The sequence below is a fragment of the Saccopteryx leptura genome, chromosome 2 (assembly GCF_036850995.1).
Source record: "Saccopteryx leptura isolate mSacLep1 chromosome 2, mSacLep1_pri_phased_curated, whole genome shotgun sequence".
In the NCBI taxonomy this organism is placed as follows: domain Eukaryota; kingdom Metazoa; phylum Chordata; class Mammalia; order Chiroptera; family Emballonuridae; genus Saccopteryx; species Saccopteryx leptura.
The window spans coordinates 317,927,151-317,949,343 of NC_089504.1; the positions used below are offsets into that span (position 1 = coordinate 317,927,151).

The window sequence follows — 22,193 nt, forward strand, 5'->3', positions numbered from 1 at the left end:
AAAGAGGTCTCTCATTCTACTGTAGTCCCCCGGTCAAGGCACATATGAGAAAGCTATCAATGAGCAACTAAGGTGCCACAACAAAGAATTGATGCTTCTCATCTCTCTCCCTTCCTGTCTGTCTGTCTGTCCCTCTCTCTGTCTGTTTTTGTCACACACAGAAAAATGGTTTAATTGTATACACATCTTATGGCATTATGGGATCTGGCCAAATCAGCCATCCAAGGGAACCTGAGAGCTTCATGTCTAAGAATCTGGCTTTGCAGGTGGGAAACTGAGATGCCACATGAATGTGTGACGTGTTCATAAGAGGTGTAGGCTGAATAGAGATTAGAACGTGGATTTTCTTCTCAATCCAGTTTGGATGTCAGTTCTGTAAAAGTGGGTGTGTTGGGACAACAGTGATTGTTTCAGTGAGACAGTTGTGACGGTCATGAATATATATGTCTCATTTTTGTTTTGCCGCTGTGGCTCTATCTCTGATTGCAACATGTAAAACCAATAACTTTCCCATCTCTTGGGAAGCAAGCCAAGTGCACATAAGCAATGCAGAATTCTGGAGGTGGGGGGGGGGGGTCTCATCTTCTGTTTATTTCTGATTGCATTGTCTTCTTATTATTCAGTTTCTTTCCCCATCTGGGATTCATTCCCTGGGTATCTTCCTCTCTAAGGAAGCTTAAAAAAACAAACAAACAAAATAAAAACATTGTTTATTTTTGTAACATGCCCTCCACTTTTACTCTATAATTTTTCTGTTCAGAAACCTTTAATTGTTCGCAATTTCCTCCGTGGGAGATTGGAAAAAACCCACGTAGTTTTAAAGGCTCTGCCCACACCTTTGATCGGACCCTTTCTCTTACCATGTCCCAACATGCACCTGGCACATGAATCAAACTTACTTTTGGTAACCTCTAATTAGTCTCATTTCTGTGCCTTTGGTTGCTTCTGGCCTCTCATTCTTCCTTTCTGTGGAAGGGGTAAGATCGCCATTTGGTTGGGGAAAACTCCTAAGATCGCAGGACCTGTCTCTGGTCCAGCAGGCTGTGAAGAGGTCCGTGGGGATGGGGCGGGTCTCTCAGGCTTGGCCCGCAGGTGTCTGGCTGGGGTTTTGATCTCCGGATGCCGGTCTCTTGTCAGCTTGCCTCGAGCTGTCTTTCTTTTTGATCCTCCCTTCCTGACCTGAATTTTCTGAACTGGACTCTCTTCTGTCCTTGCCTCTCTAAGACCAAAATTAAGTTTCAGTCCCTGACTGTTTATCTCCAAAACCTCCCACCAGAATAATACTCTCCATTGTTATTCACGGCAGGGCATGCTGGCAGAATAGTCCAATCCATCTCCTCTGACCCATCTCCCCTCTAAAATGAGCACGTCTACATGTGTGTATTTGAGAAGAGTTACTTTGTTTCCATTTTATCTTGTTGTGGTTTTTACCTTTTCTGTAGAAGCCTTCTGAAAAAAAAAAAAAAAAGAAACCTATCAAAGAAACATGTACCAAAGCAAGCAACTTTCTTTAAATGGGATCCATTCCTAGAAATCAATATAATAGGCTTTTATCTTTACATCTGCCCCAAGTTCCCAGGACTTTTTTTGGGGGCAGAACACAGAACTCGCAGTCAAGGGGCCCAGCTCTCGGGGCGGGGGGGGGGGGGTGTCGGTGGTGACATGAAAATATTTCTTCCTGAAATAGGGAAATCTGCATGTGCTTAAAGCCAGAGGCATCAGAAAAAAGATTTAAAAAAATGTTATAAAAAAATAAAAGATGAAACAGGTCCATTAGATGTTGGAAATGCATAGGCATTAGTGCCCTGGCGGCTTCCTTTTGTAGCTCAGCCATTATGAAGAAAGGTACCTACTTACCGGAACTTCCGTTAATGGAACTGTGCTTGCTGGAAAAATTTTAATTCCACGACGAAGCCTCTTGGTGAAAGAGACAGAGCTTTGCAGTTGAATATGTAGGTGTGAAAGCAAACACCTAGAGCTTTGACTCATTGAAAGAAGACCAGCGAGAATCTTACAGGGGTTTCATCTATGCCGCCATCTTTGCTTTCTGCTTCTTGGTGAAGCAGACTTGATGATTTCAACAAACGAATGATAAGAACCTATGACTGGTGATTTTCGTTAAAAGCTTGAAATCAATTGAACCTGAAGATGTAATCGTGGCGTAGACTCTTGTATAATCTTGTCTTCATAAATGATTAAAGTAAATTAGTGCAATATCATATATTTTTTTTCTTTCTGAAGCTGGAAACGGGGAGAGACAGTCAGACAGACTCCCGCATGCGCCTGACCGGGATCCACCCGGCATGCCCACCAGGGTCGACGCTCTGCCCACCAGGGGGTGATGCTCTGCCGCGACCAGAGCCACTCTAGCGCCTGGGGCAGAGGCCAAGGAGCCATCCCCAGCGCCCAGGCCATCTTTGCTCCAATGGAGCCTTGGCTGCGGGAGGGGAAGAGAGAGACAGAGAGGAAGGAGGAAGAAGGTGGAGAAGCAAATGGGCGCTTCTCCTATGTGCCCTGGCCGGGAATCGAACCCAGGTCCCCCGCACGCCAGGTCGACGCTCTACTGCTGAGCCAACCGGCCAGGGCTGCAATATCATATTTTACAGTCTTGATTCACTCAATGGCTTCACGAGTCTACTTGTGGTTTGCCCGTAAGAAACGGAACTAGAGCCTAAATTGATTAGGAATTTGGAGAGCTTTTATTCACCAGCCAGTGGTCTGTCTGCTGTATGTGAGGAAGCAACGACCAGGAAAGAGCTCAGGAGGTGAGGGGTATATATAGACAAAAACCGCAAGGTTACAGTTACTTTCGTACATTTGTATAAAGGTCTACTGGAAAGTTCTGTCCGTTTTTGGAATTAAAACAAAATACAAATTCTTCTGACTTAATTCATGTGGCACCCATCTTGAATATTTCCACACTAATCCTATCTTCTGAATATGGTCGAAATGGTTTGCTGAGCTGAATTAAGCCTTTCTGCAATCACTGATGTTGTCAGAAAAGGATCTTGCTCCAACATGGTCTTAACAACATCATCATCGGTCAAAGATGGTCGCCCAGAACGTGGCTTATCAGAAAGGTCGAAATCACCTGTTTCGAATTTTTCAAACCATCTTCTGCATGTCCTATCAGAAACCATACCTTCACCAAACAGTTTCAATAAATTTCTACATGTATTTGTAGCATTTCTTCCTTGTTGAAATTCATATACAATACAGTGGCATAAGTGAACTTTATCAGTAGCCATAGGTACACTATCACTTCACACATAAGACTAACATGAATCCACTTTGTTTTAGTTAATTTGCTACATCAGTATGTATACATTAAGTGATAAAAATAGGCACACATGCACCAAATAAACATGTGCTTACGTGTCAAAACTTGTTGTGATAGAAACGGACAGAACTTTCTGGTAGACCGTTTATGATATCTTTGTAAAAGTACACACTGTTCTAAGATAATAAACCGCTTTCCTGCAATATCTGCAAGGCTGGCGTACAAGGAACGCATGCATCCTGCCTCTGTTAGCAAGATTAGGAATGGTTAGGCCATGAGAATTTTCTTCTTACAGCTGTAGCTATAAACTAAATTGAGTCGGGGGTCCTCCCCAGCATGGGCTGGCATGCCAGTACACTACTGTCTCCCTCATTGGGACTCCCAGTAATTTTTGGTGCTCTTCCCTCTGTCACCTTATGCACCCCATTGAAAACCAATTTCAGTCACCTTCCAAAATAGATATTACATCTTCTCTTGTTGTAAGATCAGTGCCACTGGCTTCTTCTTCTCCCTGCCCCTTCTAATTGACACTGTCATTATAATCTTCTTGTGTCCAGAACACACATCCAATCTCTCTTTCACCCAACTGCCACTACCAAAGTTTTCTTTCTTTTCAAATACAGATGGGATAATATCATATCCCTACCCTAATAAGGGTTATGTCTGCACAAAACCCTGCACACAGATGTCTGTAACAGCTTTTTTAATATTGCCAAAACTTGGAAGCACCCAACATGCCCTTCATTGGGTAAATGTATAAATAAACTGTTAGATCCAGACAATGCAATATTAATCAGCATTAAGAAAAATGAGCTATCCTGCCATTCAGAGACATAGGGACACCTTACATACATATTAATAAGGGGAAGACACCAACATGAAAAGGCTTCATACTGTGTGATTCCAACTATATGATATTCTGGAAAAAGCATGACTATGGGGACAGTGAAATAATCGGTGGTTGCCAGAGAAGGAGCTAGCGACAAGAAACAGGTGTGGCACAGGAAACTCTTACGGCAGTGATAATACTCCTTCTGGGCCCTGGCCGGTTGGCTCAGCGGTAGAGCGTCGGCCTGACGTGCAGGAGTCCCGGGTTCGATTCCCGGCCAGGGCACACAGGAGAAGCACCCATCTGCTTCTCCACCCCTCCCCCTCTCCTTCCTCTCTGTCTCTCTCTTCCCCTCCCGCAGCCGAGGCTCCATTGGAGCAAAGTTGGCCTGGGCACTGAGGATGGCTCTGTGGCCTCTGCCTTAGGTGCTAGAATGGCTCTGGACGCAACAGAGCGATGCCCCAGAGGGGCAGAACATCGCCCACTGGTGGGCATGCCGGGTGGATCCCGGTCGGGCACATGCGGGAGTCTGTCTGACTCCCGTTTCCAGCTTTGGAAAAATGAAAAAAAAAAAAACTCCTTCTGATATGATAATGATTGATCTATGTTGTTATAGACTTGTCAAAACTCATAGCATGCTGAGTCCCAAGGTAAACTAGCAGGCTCTGAGTAATGATAAGTTTCATCATTGATAAAAATATATATAACCTTCTGGTGGATGGCACTGATAACAGAGGAGACTCTACGTAGGGAGCAGGGACTATACGAGGAATCTATGTACCTCCCTTGAAATTGTATTTTTCTAAGAAAAGTCTTAAAAGTAAGAGGGGGGGGGAGGAAAAATAACACTTGATATTAAACATTCTCTTCTTGATAATAAATGTGGTAAGATACATTTTCTGCTGTCAGGGACTTCTAATCTTGGAATGGTACTGTAGACGAGCTCTTTACACCCCCTACAATGCCCTTGGAGCCCACCCAGCCTGTTTCTCACGCCCTCTGGTCTCTCTGGCCTCTTTCCTTTCTGTTCACCCCGTATTTCTCCTGGCCTTTGAACAGCCCATCCGGCTTCTGTTCCTGACTTTTTCACGTCGGTTTTTTTATCCCAGAATTACCATTTCATGGGCCTCAGATAACACTTGGGCTTGTTTCCATTGTGCATGTAGTTTTTACTCCCAAAAAGCTCATCTATGAGGCTTTCTGGAACCCCTAATTTAAAAGGCACTCACTCACCCACCCAAACCCCAACAGATACTCTCATCTTCCTTCCCTGTTCTATTTTCCCCATTATAATTACCATTGTCTGACATGTTCTGCATTTTTAAAATGTATTATTTATTGTAGTATTAAACTCTATGCTATTCCCTGTTATACTTCTTCTGTGAATAAATGAATGCATATCATCTTTGCACTCATTATCCTTAAAACAATTTTAATTTTTTATATCTCATTATAAAATCAGTATATGTTCACGGAGAAACATTTTTAAAAAGTAAGAAATAAGAAAATCACCATCACTTGATCTAATAAGGTGACATCATGATTCATATTTTGGTTTATGTAATTTTTCAGTCATTTTCTTATCCATAAATTTGTACATCAAAAAATTAGGGCCCTATTAGAAATACTGTTTTATATCCTACTTCTTTAATTTAACATCCCATATATCTTGGTCAATTAATTAAACATTCCATAGCTTCACTTGGTGGACTCTATAGTGTGTGATTTTGTAGCAATTGAGTGTGTGATCTGATCTTTAGTGACTTGAGCCAGGAACCCTTGAGAATATTCACTTCTATAGCATGCTAGTCGATTATTTTAAAGTAAAAAGTGGGTTACGTAGTCTAGGAAATAGACTTGGTTGTCAATAAGTACATTGTGTTTGTTGTTTAATTTTGGCATGGAAGTAACCAATGAACAAGTCAAACACATGAGGCACATACCAGTGGACCAATAAACCTCAGTCCAAAAAAGCCTCAGCCCTAGGAAGATTGTCGATGGATGTCAAGGTCATTTAGTCATATTTCAATTGACCTTGACAGTTTATTAACAGTTTATTAGAGGTGCTAGTAGCTGTGACTTTGCATACAACTGCCGAATTTGAGTTAAAAAAAAGAGACCACTGTCATCTTTGTTTTAGAGGTTCAAACCACTGCCTGGTTCCAGGGCAAATAGGTCATTCCGTTTCTTAATGTCATTTTCTTTTTTTGCATAAATACTATGAATTACATTTTCAAAAAGTTTTTTAGGGGCCCTGGCCGGTTGGCTCAGCGGTAGAGCGTCGGCCTAGCGTGCAGAGGACCCGGGTTCGATTCCCGGCCAGGGCACATAGGAGAAGCGCCCATTTGCTTCTCCACCCCTCCGCCGCGCTTTCCTCTCTGTCTCTCTCTCCCCCTCCCGCAGCCAAGGCTCCATTGGAGCAAAGATGGCCCGGGCGCTGAGGATGGCTCTGTGGCCTCTGCCTCAGGCGCTAGAGTGGCTCTGGTCGCAACATGGCGACACCCAGGATGGGCAGAGCATCACCCCCTGGTGGGCAGAGCGTCGCCCCTGGTGGGCGTGCCTGGTGGATCCCGGTCGGGCGCATGCGGGAGTCTGTCTGACTGTCTCTCCTTGTTTCCAGCTTCAGAAAAATGAAAGAAAAAAAAAAAAAAAAAAAGTTTTTTAGACTATGTAAAGGGTAAAAAATTAATTTTTATTGAATTGTGTAAGAGAGCTTATTTCTGTGAAATTAGAAGACCAACTTAGAGGAGACAAAAACTTACTGTGTTTTGTGCCTCACGAATCTGGTTTTTTTCCTAGTATACAATAGGTCAGTAGATAATTTGAAACTGATTCATCTGTTATACCATCTGTCTGAAATATGCTGCAGCTGTTAAATGTCCAGCAAAATTTGAACTACAAGTCTCAAAGTAATTTGACCTTGGTCCATGCCGATCAGACAATTTCCTGACTGATTTACAACCATGATTCTTGCAAATGTGACTGATTTTCTAGGTATGTTTGAAATATTATTTCTAAGCATAGCTATTGGACCAACCGAAAGGAAAATGAAAGAAATATGATCTGATATTTTTAAGGTCACAGCATGGAATTTATCCATTGCTTGCACTACTATTCTGACTATATGCAACATTTTTCAAAGTATGTGAAGAAGACCAACTCTATGTTCTACACTTCATGTACTGAGAATGGGAAGAAGCTGCCTTCCTATGGAAGAGATTAGCGTAGAGCCAGGAGATCAACACATAAACACATGTCACAGTAGGTTTTTAATAAAACAGGGTGAAACTGTGCTATGAGAAATACCAAAGTCTTCTGAGGTGTAAAAGTGCTAAGTCAGCAAAGTCAATAGACTTCACCCTCAAGAAATTCTTTGCTGGAGCCAAGTTACTTGAAAAGTTCTAGAGGTAGATATCGATGATATATATAAACAAGCCCTGGGGTTCCCAACTGCAGATCAGAGAGGTGATGTTTCCTGTCTATAACAAACACCATGTGGAGGATATTCCCTCCGGCCCCGCACAGGATGAAGCCAGCTCTCTCTTTCTGTACAGGTGGTTTTTAAAAATGGAAAAATGCAAAAGTATCCTTTAGATAAAGTGAATGCATCTCAATAGCCACAACTAGGAACTAGTTTGCCCTGCTCACTTTTAGATGGATTTATTACTTAATTGTTGTCAGTCATTTGTTGATCCAACCCCTTTGGTGAAATCTGTGCTGCGGGCCAGGTTCTTCAGCCCCAGGGATAAGGGCTCAGTGAGACAGGGACATGTCCTGTCCTTGTGGTTTTTAGTCTAATAAATACATTTTTTAAAAAAACCCTCAAATAAATAATTGTTACCTCCCTTTGTGTGTGTGTGTGTGTGTGTGTGTGTGTGTTGGGGGGGGGGGTGTTTCCTGTGACTAAAACGAAATTCTAGAGGTGGAATCAAAACGCACAAAATCTGTACAGAAAATTAAGAAGTAGGGCTGGATTGCAAATTACAAACAAGACCGAAATCTGTATTTTCCATTGAAGGGAATTTGGTCCCTTTTATTCAGTTGAAGGCTTCTCCCATATCACAATATACTATAGTTCTTTTCATTTAACCAAGTGCTAATTCCTCCCAAGACGCAATGAGCATTAATAAGGTTGAATCTGGGACCATTTGTGTTTTTTGCTGAAGCCGAGACGATTCCTGTTTCAAAAGAAAGAAAGGAAAGGAACCCTTACGAAGACATCTGTCGACTGGAATTGCCCTAGGGTCCAGCAATCCCACGTTTGGGGACATGGCCAAAGAAAATGAAATCACTATCTCAAAGGCAGAGAGAAAATAAAGTAATAAACAAGTTTTTTTAAAAAAATAAACAAGGTAATTTTAGATTGTGTTTGGTGCTGTGAGCAAAAACAGGGCAATTGACTAGCAAGTGATGTCGGTAGGGGATGAAGGCGGAAGTTGAGTTATTTGACGTAGATACAATGGCCAGGAACAGAGAAAGTGGTCCAGTGGGGGCAGGGGTCCTGGAATGGGAGGGGTATGCTTGGTGTGTCTGGACAAGAGAGAAAGGGAGGTGAAACTAGAGCTTAGTGACCCAGAGGAAGAACATGCGATACAACAGCGCCAATGTCACTTCCAGGGACAGCCTGTCCCAGGGTCTGTGGAGTCTGTGGAGTTGGGATTTCATGTGGCATGGGAGGTTGACAGGATCTGGAATCCTCTGAGCCCCATTTTTAAAAGGCCCATCTGGCCATTGTGAAGAAAATGGATTTTTAAGGGGATAAAGGTTGAAGCAGAAAATGTGTCCCATAAATACTTATTACATGAATGAGCAGAATAAATGCTATGTACTTTGCTGAACATGTATTTCTGGGAGGGACGCATGCCCACTGAGTGGCTCATTATGGGCGACATTCTCTTAGAACACCTGTTTAAAACTTCAGGAACCTCTTTTGGTTGAGTGATATGAGTCTCTGCTTGTAAGGACTGCGTTTCAAGGACAGTCATCCCTAGACTCGCTTCGGATAAAATGTGTATATGTTGCGTTGGGTTTATTCTTGGGCTGAGCACATCCCCTAATGATATGGAAGAGGTCAGATGTTTCTTACCCTGTGGAAGTGAAGCTATGTAAAATAGAGGTAATAACAGATTGGACTCAGTGATGTTTTTACCTTAAGGAGAAGCATATTTTTCTAGTATACTCCAGTATCATTGATTATTTTTAAATAATTTATTTTTTGTTGCTATGATTTACAAACCATAGAAAAATGATTCCAAATTGGAAAAGGACTTTTGAAATCATGGGAAAACTGTGAGACTGTGAGTTAAGAGAAAGTTAAATGGAGTCATCTGAATTCATGTTGATGGAAATAAAACCTAGATCTCCTGACCCCAAGGGGCATGCTCTCTCTTTTACTTCACTCGTATTGGAGAAACCTCAACCTAACACTACCTCTGGAAGTCACTGTTATCTGGAGAGAATATTTATTAGACAATGTTAAGCTTTAAAAAAATGGATCTCAATTATTTAAAAATTTTATTAAAAAAATACTGGGAGAGAATGTCATATTTCTATATCCTGTATTAAAGAATTAATACAATACTTGAATATTCTATGATATAGATTACTAAATTTAAAGAAGGTTTGGTTTTCAAATATGATTACTATACACTGTCCCTAAAAAGAAATTATTGGGTTATGATGACATACAGAATGATCTAAGTCGGTACTTGTTTTTGTTTGTTTTTTAATAGAATGCTAAAGTTAGCATAGTTTATAGTGCCTACTCAAGTAATGCATGTTGAGAAATGACAAAGTATCATATTTCCAAGAGTATCAAAACAAAATAATTTTCTAATCAGATGCCCAAGTTTATGGGAAGTGAATATAGTCAGCCGGCCAAGCTGTACAGAAACAGACTGTGAATTATTGTGAGTGCTACATCTTTTCCTTCCTTCCCCCCTCCCCCCTCCCTCCCTCCCTTCCCCCTCCCTCCTTCCCTCCCCTCTCCCTCCCTTACTTCCTTCCTTCCTTCCTTCCTTCCTTCCTTCCTTCCTTCCTTCCTTCCTTCCTTCCTTCCATCCTTCCCTCCCTCCCTCCCTCCCTCCCTCCCTCCTTCCTTCTTTCCTTCCTTCCTTCCTTCCTTCCTTCCTTCCTTCCTTCCTTCCTTCCTTCCTTCCTTCCTTCCTTCCTTCCTTCCTTCTTTCCTCCTTCTTTCCTCCCTTCTTTCTTTCTTTCCCCCTTTCTTGAGAAGGAAATGAAAAAATATATAGGAATCATAACCTTGGGAATGAAGTTTCTGAAATATAGATGTGCTAGATCCTATGCAAGTCTTCTCTTCATCTGAGAGTGGAAAGTGGTGCTACTTATCATTTATGAAGACCATCTTAGGCTTTATAAATCTCAGCAGTTACTCAGGACACACCTAAGTCATGACTTCAGTCTCCTTTGCATTCAAACCCTGAAACAATCCATTAGGCTAGACAAGAAATAGCACTTTAGTTGTACAAGGGGATTTCCCATTGTCATTGTGGCCGTGGAACCAAACGGCATGATCTGTCTAGGAGGTCAGACAAGTGGTATCAGGAAATAACAGCCTAGTGAGCAGTAGGTTGGGCACAGTACTCATTAGGTGGGTACATGGGAAGTTGTGTACTCAGACTGGTGATTAAAGTAATTGACAATAGTCAGGCACATGGTTGAGCAGACAGAGCATAAGGAAATTCAGGAACAAGAGGCAAAATGCAGTCCTTGAGACTCCAACCCTGAAATGAACATCAAAGGAAGACAAGAACATCGCTGGAAAGAACTGAGACGCTCCTGGCGAGCCTAGAAGAAAATTAGCACAACGATTCTGCCTGTAATTCAAGAATGGCTTTGGCCATAAGGAGCACTGATTGGAACCAGAGAGTGTAGCGGGAGGTCTGGGCTCTTAAACTTGTCCTCACTGTGGAAGAAAATAACCATCAAGCCTGAGGCGGTATAGTTCCAGCTACAAAAGTTAGGAACTGGCTGCACAGGACATAAGGAGACCATTAAGTGATATATTGCATTGGGACTGTGCCTTTCATAATAGCTTTTCCCAGAAAGTATATACAAAGGAGGATGTTGCTGGAACTTCTGTCCATATAGCACTGTTTGGATCTGGAGTCCCTTGCCCATTTTAATCATTTTCTTTGTATGAGACTCATGTTTCCAAATGTGTGATAGAAAACATGTATTGAGTGCTATAATTTTAAAAGATACTGTGTTGTGAAAATTCTACATTATTTTAGAGCAACATTTGAACGCATCTCTAGTGTCCACTGCATGCATTCTGAAGTCCTTGGACCTTGAAAACTCCTGCCTATGTCTCTTATCTACAGAGAGAGCCCACTTTTCCTAGGTGAAGGGCAACAGTCATTTATGGAATGAGAACAGAATTCTTGCAGCTCATCTGCCTCCCTGATTGACTGAAATTGTGTGAAAATAAAACTCAAGTCCCATCTGCTCCTGTAGTTTTCATCCAAGATTCCCTGGAAGGGAACCCTACCAGAGACCAAATATTTACCGTAGCTGTGTGGCTGCAGCGTTGGAAGACATCCGAGTTTGGGAAAATACAATACTAAATTATTTCAAATGTTTGCGTTTTCTCTCTCTTGTTTTCTCTCTCTTTCTTTCTCTCTCTCTCTCTCTCACTCTCTCTCTCTCCTTTTATACAAATTATCACTTTCTGTGGGAATTTGCCTAATTTCCTAATATTTAATTTCTGCAGAATATTGAAGATTCCCGTTCTAACACGACAAACAAGCTGGCTCTTTGGAATATGCGTTGTGTTGTAACTATTATTACAGTTGGAACTAAAAGTGGATAGTTCATCATTATCATAGTCTGTGTGGCAATATGTCCCTACATGGCATGCTACTACAACCATCTCTAGAAAATGTCCTACGCATTACGACCTCCACGATTTTGCTTAAGCTGTTCCCTCTCTCTAGAATATTCTTGATCCTCTTTTCACCAATCTCTAGCTCTTCAAGTCTTTAGGTTCTATTATTATTATATTTATGTTACCTGATACCATAAGTGATCCTTAATTATTCTTCTTCCTGGATACCTGGAATATTTTTTTAATATTAGATCAGAGTTTAGAAAGCTTTTTCTGTGGAAGGTCAGAGAATATATATTTTAATTTTGGAGGCCACACAGTCTCTTTTGTGACATCCCACTCCTGTGTCAAAGCAGCTATATGCAATACATAAATGAGTGACCATGGCTGTGCACTAATAAAACTTTATTTACAAAAGCAAGCAGTGGGCCAGGCCAGATTTGACTCACAGGACATTGTTTACAAGGCTCCTATACTCAACAATGCTTTTTTTCATTTAGAACTTGAGAGAAAAACTTAGCTAATTTTCTTACATTATGTGTAGTTCATCTGTAGGAAGGGGCTTAACTGACCAACTCAAGGTTGCACATTTATGATGGTGCTGGAAATGACAAGCAGCTTATCTGAACAACAAGTCTGCATTTCTACTTATTTGTTACTTCTAGTAGTTGATGATATTCTGTTCAGCACTAAATTACAAACTATTTGTGTTATCTCTTGTTCTTTCATGTTTAATTACTTTATGTGGATCCATATGTTATTACCTGTGGTTGGGAAATGGGTTTTCTATACATTTATAATATATAGAAATATATACAAATATTTTTATTTAGTCATTATATTCAATTTCCTAAATTATTTAGAATAGTACAAGGCATAGAGTCAAATCTTAATAAATACTTATAATTAAAAATCTCCAAGAAAACATACATCCAGTATTTTTCATAATTACATAGTTATATATTATGTCTCACTTTATGAGAATGTGAGCTTCCTGGTGCTTAAATTCCAATAATACCTTTACAGCCACCTTGTACAAAAAGCCTTAATAATCTCTTATATGCTCCTATAGTCCCTGATGCCAGTTTTGTTCTGATTATGTTATTCTGCATTTTATGATTTTTTTTTTTAAAAATAGGAGCAAATTTAAAATGTGGTATAAAGATGACCATTTGTTGCAGAAGTTGAATTTTTAAAAACATAATGTGTCTCTACTAGGTAAGGAGATCACAACTGGAAGAAGCCTATAAGTCATACAGAGAATAATGGGTAGGCAAAGTAGCATAAGTCATATGCTTCAACAAGATAAGTCCTCAGAAAAAGTCCTGGATGAATTGGAAGTACTCAAATTATCAGATGCAGAGTATAAAATAATGATTGTTAGGATGCTTAAGGATCTCAAAGCTACAATGGATGGACTTAATGAACATCTTAATAAAGAAATTGTAAGCATCAAAATGGACACGGAAATCATAAAGAAGAACCAGACAGAAATGACAAACACAATATCAGAAATGAAAACTACACTAGAAGGAATTAAAAGCAGGCTGGAAGAAGCAGAGGATCGAATCAGCACCTTAAAGACAAGACAAATGAAAACATGGAAGCAGAAAAGCAAAAAGAAAAGAGGATCAAAACATCCAAGGAAACCCTAAGAGAGCTCTGTGACAACATGAAGAGAAACAATATCCACATAATAGGAATTCCTGAAGGAGAAGAGAAAGTATAAGGAATAGAGAAGTTCTTTGAAGAAATTATAGATGAAAATTTCCCTAAATTGATGCAGAAAAAAGTCAAACAAGTTCAAGAAGCAGAGAGAACCCCATTAAAAAAATCCAAAGAGACCCACACCAAGACATATCATAATCAAAATACCAAAGCTAAGAGATAAAGAAAGAATACTAATAGCTGTAAGAAAAAAAACAATCAATCACCTACAAAGGAACACACATAAGAATGACATCTGACTTTTCAACAGAAACACTTGAGGCCAGAAGGGATTGGCAAGGAATATTCAAAGTAATGCAGAACAAGAACCTACAACCAAGACTTCTTTATCCAGCAAGACTATTGTTTAAAATTGAAGGAGAAATAAAAAGCTTCCCAGACAAAAAAACAAACAAACAAACAAGCAAGTAATTCATCACAACCAAACCAATGCTGCAAGAAATGTTAAGGGGCCTGCTGTAGATAGAACAAAGTGGGAGGGGGAAATATATATATATATATTTAAAAGAAGAATATAGATTTAAAGAAAAAAATGGCAATAAACAACTACATATTAATAATAACCTTAAATGTAAATGTTCCAATCAAAAGACATAGGGTAGCTGAATGAATAAGAAAACAGGACCCATACATATTCTGTCTACCGGAGAACCAGCTCAAAACAAAAGATACACATAGACTGAAAGGATATTTCATGCAAATGGAAATGAATAAAAAAGCTGGGGTAGCAATACTTATATCTGACAAAATAGACTTTAAAACAAAGACTATCGTAAGAGATAAAGAAGGTCACTACATAATGATAAAGGGAGCAATCCAACAGGAAGAGATAACCATTATAAATATCTATGCACCTAATACAGGACCACCTAAATATATAAAGCAGGTTTTGATTGACATAAAGGGAGAGATCAACAGCAATACTATAATAATAGGGGATTTCAATACCCCACTAACACCAGTGGATAGATCCTGAAGAAAGAAATTTAACAAAAAAACAGCAGAATTAAGGGACACAATAGATCAACTGGATTTAATAGATATCTTCAGATCATTACACCCTAAAGCAGCAGAATATACATTCTTTTCAAGTGCTCATGGTACATTCCCTAAAATAGACCACATATTAGGGCATAAAATGAGTCTCCACAAATTTAAGGAGATTGAAATCATATCAAGCATCTTCTCTACAATAGAAAAACTAAAAAACATTCAAACACTTGGAAACTAAACAGCATGTTATTAAACAATAAATGGGTCAACAATGAGATCAAAGAAGAAATAAAAAAATTCCTTGAAACAAATGACAATGAGAATACAACAACTCAAAATCTGTGGGACACAGCTAAAGCAGTCCTGAGGGGGAAGTTCATAGCATTACAGGCATACCTTAAGAATCTAGAAAAAGCTCAAATAAACAACTTAATCATGCAACTAAAAGAACTAAAAAAAGAACAGCAAGTAAAGCCTAGAGGAAGTAGAAGGAAGGAAATAATAAAGATCAGAGCAGAAATAAATGACATAGAGACTAAGAAAACAATACAGAGGATCAATGAAACCAAGAGCTCATTCGATGAACCCTTAGCCAGACTCACCAAGAAAAAAAGAGAAAGGACTCAAATAAATAAAATTAGAAATGAGAGTGGAGATGTAACAACGGACACAGCAGAAATACAAAGGATTGTAAGAAAATACTGTGAAGAACTGTATGCCAAAAACTTAGACAACCTAAGTGAAATGGACAAATTCCTTGAAAAATATAATCTTTCATAAAACAATCTGGAAGAATCAGAAAACCTGAATAGACCAATTACAACAAATGAGATCTAAACAGTTATCGAAAAACTCCCAACAAACCATAGCCCTGGGCCAGATGGCTTCACAGATGAATTCTACCAAACATTCAAAGAAGAACTAACTCCTATCCTTCTCAAGCTATTTCAAAAAATTCAAGAGGAGGGGAGACTTCCAAGCTCCTTTTATGAGGCGAGCATAATTCTGATTCCAAAGCCAGGCAAAGACTACACAAAGAAAGAAAACTATAGGCCAATATTCCTGATGAATTTAGATGCTAAAATTCTCAACAAAATATTAGCAAACCGGATCCAGCAATACATGAAAAAAATCATACATCATGATCAAGTGGGATTTATTTTGGGGAGACAAGACTGGTACAATATTTGCAAATCAATCAATGTGATTCATCACATAAACAAAAGGAAGGACAAAAACCACATGATAATATCAATAGATGCAGAAAAAGCATTTGATAAAATCCAGCACCCATTTATGATCAAAACTCTCAACAAAGTGGGAATACAGAGAACATACCTCAACATGATAAAGGCCATTTATGACAGGCCCGCAGCCAACATCATACTCAATGGGCAAAAGTTAAAAGCAATCCCCTTAAGATCAGGAACAAGGCAGGGGTGCCCCCTTTCACCACTCTTATTCAATATATTTCTGGAAGTCCTAGCCACAGCAATCAGACAAGAAGAAGAAATAAAAGGCATCCAAATTGGAAAAGAAGAAGTAAAACTATCATTATTTGCAGATGATATGATACTATACATAGAAAACCCTAAAGTCACAGTCAAAAAACTACTGGACCTGATAAAGGAATTCAGCAAGGTGTCAGGATATAAAATTAATACTCAGAAATCAGAGGCATTTTTATACACCAACAATGATCTGTCTGAAAGAGAAATTAAGAAAACAATCCCCTTCACTATTGCAACAACAACAACAAAAAAAAATACCTAGGAGTAAATTTAACCAAGGAGGTTAAAGACTTGTACTCAGAAAATTATAAAACCTTGATAAAAGAAATCAGGGAAGATACAAACAAGTGGAAGCATATACCATATTCATGGTTAGGAAGAATAAACATCATTCAAATGTTCATATTATCCAAAGCAATTTATAAATTCAATGTAATTCCTGTTAAAATACCAAGGACATACTTCAACGATGTAGAACAAATATATTCCAAAACTTCATATGGAACATAAAAGAACAAGAATACCCTCAGCAATCTTGAAAAAGAAGAATAAAGTGGGTGGTATCACACTTCCAGACATCAAGTTATACTACAAGGCCATTGTACTCAAAACAGGTTGGTACTGGCATAAGAACAGGCATACAGATCAATGGAACAGAACAGAGAACCTAGAAATAAACTCGTACTTTTATGAACAATTGATATTTGAGAAGGGTGGTAATAGCATACAATGAAGTAAAGACAGTCTCTAACAAATGGTGTTGGAAAAATTGGACATCTACCTGCAAAAAATTGAAACTAGACCACCAACTTACACCATTCACAAAAATAAACTCAAAATGAATAAAAGACTTAAATGTAAGTTATGAAACCATAAGAATCCTAGAGGAAAACATAGGCTATAAGCTTTCCAACATCACTTGCAGCAATATATTTGCTGATATATCTCCACATGCAAGGGAAATAAAGGACAGGATAAACAGATGGGACAATATCAAACTAAAAAGATTTGCACAGCTAAAGACAATATGAACAAAATAAAAAGGCAAACTACACAATGGGAGAACATATTCAACAATACGTCTGATAAGGGGTTAATAACCAAAATTTATAAAGAACTTGTAAAACTCAACACCAGGAAGATCAACAATCCAGTCAAAAATGGGCAAAAGAAATGAATAGACACTTCTCCAAAGAGGACATACAGATGGCCAATAGGCATATGAAAAAATACTCAACATCACTAATCATTAGAGAAATGCAAATTAAAATCACAATGAGATATCACCTCACACCAGTCAGAATGGCACTCATCAACAAAACAACACAGAATAAGTGCTGGCAAAGATGTGGAGAAAAGGGGACCCTCTTGCACCGCTGGTGGGAATGCAAACTGGTGCAGCCTCTGTGGAAAACAGTATGGAGATTCCTCAAAAAATTAAAAATCAAACTGCCTTTTGACCCAGCCATTCCACTTTTTGGAATATACCCCAAGAACACCACATCAACGAGTCAAAAGGAGAAATGCACCCCCATGTTTATGGCAGCATTGTTTACAATAGCCAATCTGGAAACAGCCCAAGTGTCTGTCAGTGGACGAGTGGATTAAAAAGCTTTGGTACATATACACAATGGAATACTATGGGGCCATGATAAAAAAGGAAATATTATTTTTGCGACAACATGGATGGACCTGGAAACTATTATGTTAAGTGAAATAAGCCAGGCAGCGAAAGGAAAATATCATATGACCTCACTCATCTGAGGAATCAGATGAACAATATGAACTGAGGAGTGGAATTGAGACAGAGGAGGGATCAAAGGATCCAGAAGGAAAGCGGACAGTGGGAAAGGGGATGATAGGCTGATAGGATGGGATGAGAGCAGAAAAGCAAATCCTGGAGGGGGGAGGGCGTTACGGGGGAGGGACAAGGGGGGATGTACTGGGGAATATGGGGGAGGGGAGGATGAATTTGGGGGGACACTAGAATCTATGTAAACACAATAAATTAATTAAAAAAATAAGATGGATAAACTACAGGTTTTATAAATGTTCATGCTCTGCGTTCTAAATTTAAATGAGCCAATGGATCAATTAATCAATTAATCAATTTTATTTTGATTACTTTTGGTGTGACAATACATACCCATTGAATGTTTCCTTTTTGCAAAATCTATCTTTCCTTATTAGCAGCCTACGGAGCAGTCTAGACTAAGGGGGGTTTCTCCCTGTGCAATGCTGTGTAATTCTGACAGGGCGCACCTCTGGGTCCCTTCAGGGTACTTCTCAGTTGTCACCTGATCACAGAGCCTTTTCTCTTTTAGGAGGCAGCCAAAACCCCGGTGATTTCCTCAACCTTCATGCTCCCCCAAACTTCCTGCCCCTCTTTTCTTTTTTCTTTTTTTTTTTTTTTTTTTTTTTTGTATTTTTCTGAAGCTAGAAACGGGGAGAGACAGTCAGACAGACTCCCGCATGCGCCCGGCTGGGATCCACCTGGCACGCCCACCAGGGTGCGATGCTCTGCCCCTCCGGGGTGTCGCTCTGTCACGACCAGAGCCACTCTAGCGCCTGGGGCAGAGGCCAAGGAGCCATCTCCAGCGCCCAGGCCATCTTTGCTCCAATGGAGCCTCGCTGCGGGAGGGGAAGAGAGAGACAGAGAGGAAGGAGGGCGGGGGGGAGAAGCAGATGGGCGCTTCCCCTGTGTGCCCTGGCTGGGAATCGAACCCGGGACCCCTGCACGCCAGGCCGACTCTCTACCACTGAGCCAACCGGCCAGGTCCTGCCCCTCTTTTATATTAAAGTCTCTGTAGTATGGATCACCATCGCAGAGTATGCATTCATTTTTTACTCTTTAGTCTGTGGCTTCCCCACGACAACATTAAATTCCGCGAGGACAGGAATGTAGTCACAGTAGCTTCACCTCTTGCTGCGTTTCCTCTGCCTGGCACAGCAGAGGTGCTTGGTGCGTACTTGAATGAATGAAAGGCACATAAGTGAACATGAGCACATTCTTAATATAATGGGAGCCTTAGAAATGACAGCCCAGTAAAATGCAGAATGATTGCAAAAGATGGTCAAAAAAAATTAGACTTAAAAGAATCAGGAGATAGGAAATCAAGGTTTTATCTATTTGGGCTTACTGGTAGCTAAACAGAATAGTACATTTAAAAAAAACTGATATGAAATCCTTGACTTTAACTACCCATTTTGTGTCCTGATACTTTTAAAATAAGTTTTAAGCCCTGGCCAAGTAGCTCATTTGATTAAGACATCTTCCCAATAAACCAAGAATCAACTAATGACGGCATGAATAAGTGGAACAACAAATCAGTGCTTCTCTCTCTCTCTCTGTCTCTCTTTCCCTCCTTTCTCTCTCTCTGAAAAATAAAATCAGTAAATAAAAAAATAAAATAAAATTTTATGTTCATCATTTTGTTCTTTTTACATTTAACTTTCTGGGGAATGTATTCATACACACATGCAGTATTTCCCAGCGGCACTTGCAATATAACTAAGAAAAATAGGAACAGTAACAATGTTGTACAAGGATAGATTTATTCATTTTAACTTCAAATTTGTACACACTTGAGGGATGAGATGATGAATAATAATTTGTTTTTCCCGTATCTTTGGGGACTCAACACCACCTGAGTGACTTTTCAGGTAAACAAGTTCATTCCTTCTATGGCTCAAGTGTTTTCTGTTTCTAAGCATGTCAGCCAGGAATCATTCTAGAATGTGCCATGTAATTCCCTGTGTCATTGAATGGAGGACCAAGCATGTGCTTAAATAACATTTTTGGGGGACTTAAGACCACCTCTTTCTAAGTCAGACATTGTGCTGTGTTGTCATTGAGCACTGTGCTTCAGATCTCTGAGCTTTGTTTGTTACTTGTTCCTGTGTTTGTTCACTCGTTCATTAATTCTGCAAATGCTCTTAGAGTATGTATCAAGTACCAGGAGCTGCTCAGATCCCTGGAGAGTAAGCACTAAGCAAATTATCAAAAATTATTCCCATGCAGCTTCCAGTCAACTAAACCATTAAATGAGGAGCAACATAACCTGTCAGAAGACTCTCAATTCCCTACAGGAAAATGAGGCAGGATATGGGTGCTGCGAGTATCGTGCTATTTGAGTCAAGTGGACTCAAGAAGCTTGTCTTCAGCAATGAAGGGTGACATTGAGCAGAGCTTGGGAGCAGTAAGGGTGGAGGCTTGTGGCCACTGGAATAGTATTTGTGAAGGCTCATGGCAGGAGTAGGGCTGTTGTTGAAGGAAGAAAGAGGGGGCCATGGTGCCAGACAATCATGGACAAGGATGCAGGAAGGAGATGTGACCAGTGCAGTGGCCACTGTGGCCATTGGAGTGGTTTGGGCTTTATTCCGAGGGATTGAGAGCAGGAGGCAATGGACATTTTGAACACAGGAACCACATGACCCCCTTACATTTCTAATAGTGTCCCTTAGGTTGCTATGTGTAGAAGGACTATAGGGGAACAAGGGAGGAAGCAGGAAGACTGCCGTCTCTCTGGAGACTGATGGCCAGGTGATGCAAGGTGGCCGCATTTGGGATGCTCCAGATGAGGAGACACAGGCTTTGGTGCTGTCTGTCAGATGATGCAAGCAGATAGAGGGAATCCATGGGTTGTGTTCTGGGCAGGTCACCATTCAGACGTAAGGAAAATGAGAAAGGTCCATCAAAGGAATCGGAAAACAAGCCGATAGGGAGGAGGACCAAGAAATGAATAACGCTATAGAAGGCATGTGGGGAATAGAATTGAAGGGTCACCTGGGATGGACACAGTAGACCATGCAAATTTGGGAACTGATGGATCTTTGATGCTTTTCAAGTGGGTGATTGTTGTGTTCTCCTTTTCTGATACCTGTTTCTTAGTCTCTTAGTCTGGGCAGCATTCCTTGTCTTCCTGGTCTTCTCTCCTCCAATCTCAATGTTTCTCATCCTCTATTCCTATCATGAAGATTGGCAGGAGATACCAGGTTCCAACACCTGTTCAATAAGCAGCCTCAACTTTGCTCAAGACAGCAGACCTGAATTGAAGGCTTTGGGAATAAAGCACTGCGTCATAGTTATAACTCTTGAAAGCTGGAAGGTTGTTTAAACCAGTGTTTTTCAACCTTTTACATTTGGGGACCAGTGAAAATAGGAGAATTATTGCAGGGACCACTAAGGCAGAAATCACCCTGAGCATAAAGCAAATTCATTTAAGATTGTTGGGTCTATAATCTTTGTACAACATTAGGGTGGTAAACTCTTTCATGGACCCGCATGGAATTTCTGGTGGACTGGTCTGCAGACCAGCGGTTGAAAGACACTTATCGAAACTGTTCCCACGGTTTATCAGAATTGTCAGAGTTGAGTTGCCTAAATTCTAATCATCTGCTAAATGGTTGTAGCATAGATTTTTAAATTGGAGCTGTAGTCAATAATTAATAAAAACACACTAATCATTACGCAAAGGTTTTTATTGACTCTCCCTATCTCTTTTCTTTTCAGAAAAATGTGACGAGCCCCTTGTGTCTGGACTCTCCCATGTAGCCTTTAGCAGCTCGTCCTCCATGTCTGCTAGCTACTCTCCGGGCTATGCCAAGATCAACAAGCGAGGGGGTAAGGCGACTTTTATCTCCCATGGCAACAAGTGTGTTAAAAAGAAATGTTACATTTACAGCCCTAGTTCCAAAGTATGTTTTATTGCACAGTAGTCATTAGCAGGCACCGAAATCATTCTTCTCATGTCTATTAACAGACCCATAGATACTATAACCTTCTTTTGTAGCCACTAACTGGGGAGTGAGTGTAAGGTATTTTTCCCCACCGAGGAAGAAGGAAGGGGCTGGAACCACGAAAAGTGGAATAATAAAAGGCTTTATTGAGTACAGAACGCTTCCTGCCTGACGAGGTTCCCTGGTCCCAGGGACAGAGGCCAGGGAAGTCACCTGGAGTGACCCGCGTGAGAGATATTTAAAGGGTCCCGTCTAGGGTGGTCGAGC

At 40.2% G+C, this 22,193-nt stretch overlaps 1 protein-coding gene across 1 annotated transcript in view; it reads left to right on the plus strand.

The window, feature by feature from the left end:
• CNTNAP2 (contactin associated protein 2) overlaps positions 1-22,193 on the plus strand; it is a 1,312,105-nt gene that overhangs the window by 391,891 nt on the left and 898,021 nt on the right. Inside the window, exon 2 of the mRNA XM_066362952.1 lies at positions 21,700-21,810. Within this exon, the coding sequence (XP_066219049.1) occupies positions 21,700-21,810 (111 nt within the window). The remainder of the gene's footprint in view (positions 1-21,699; positions 21,811-22,193) is intronic.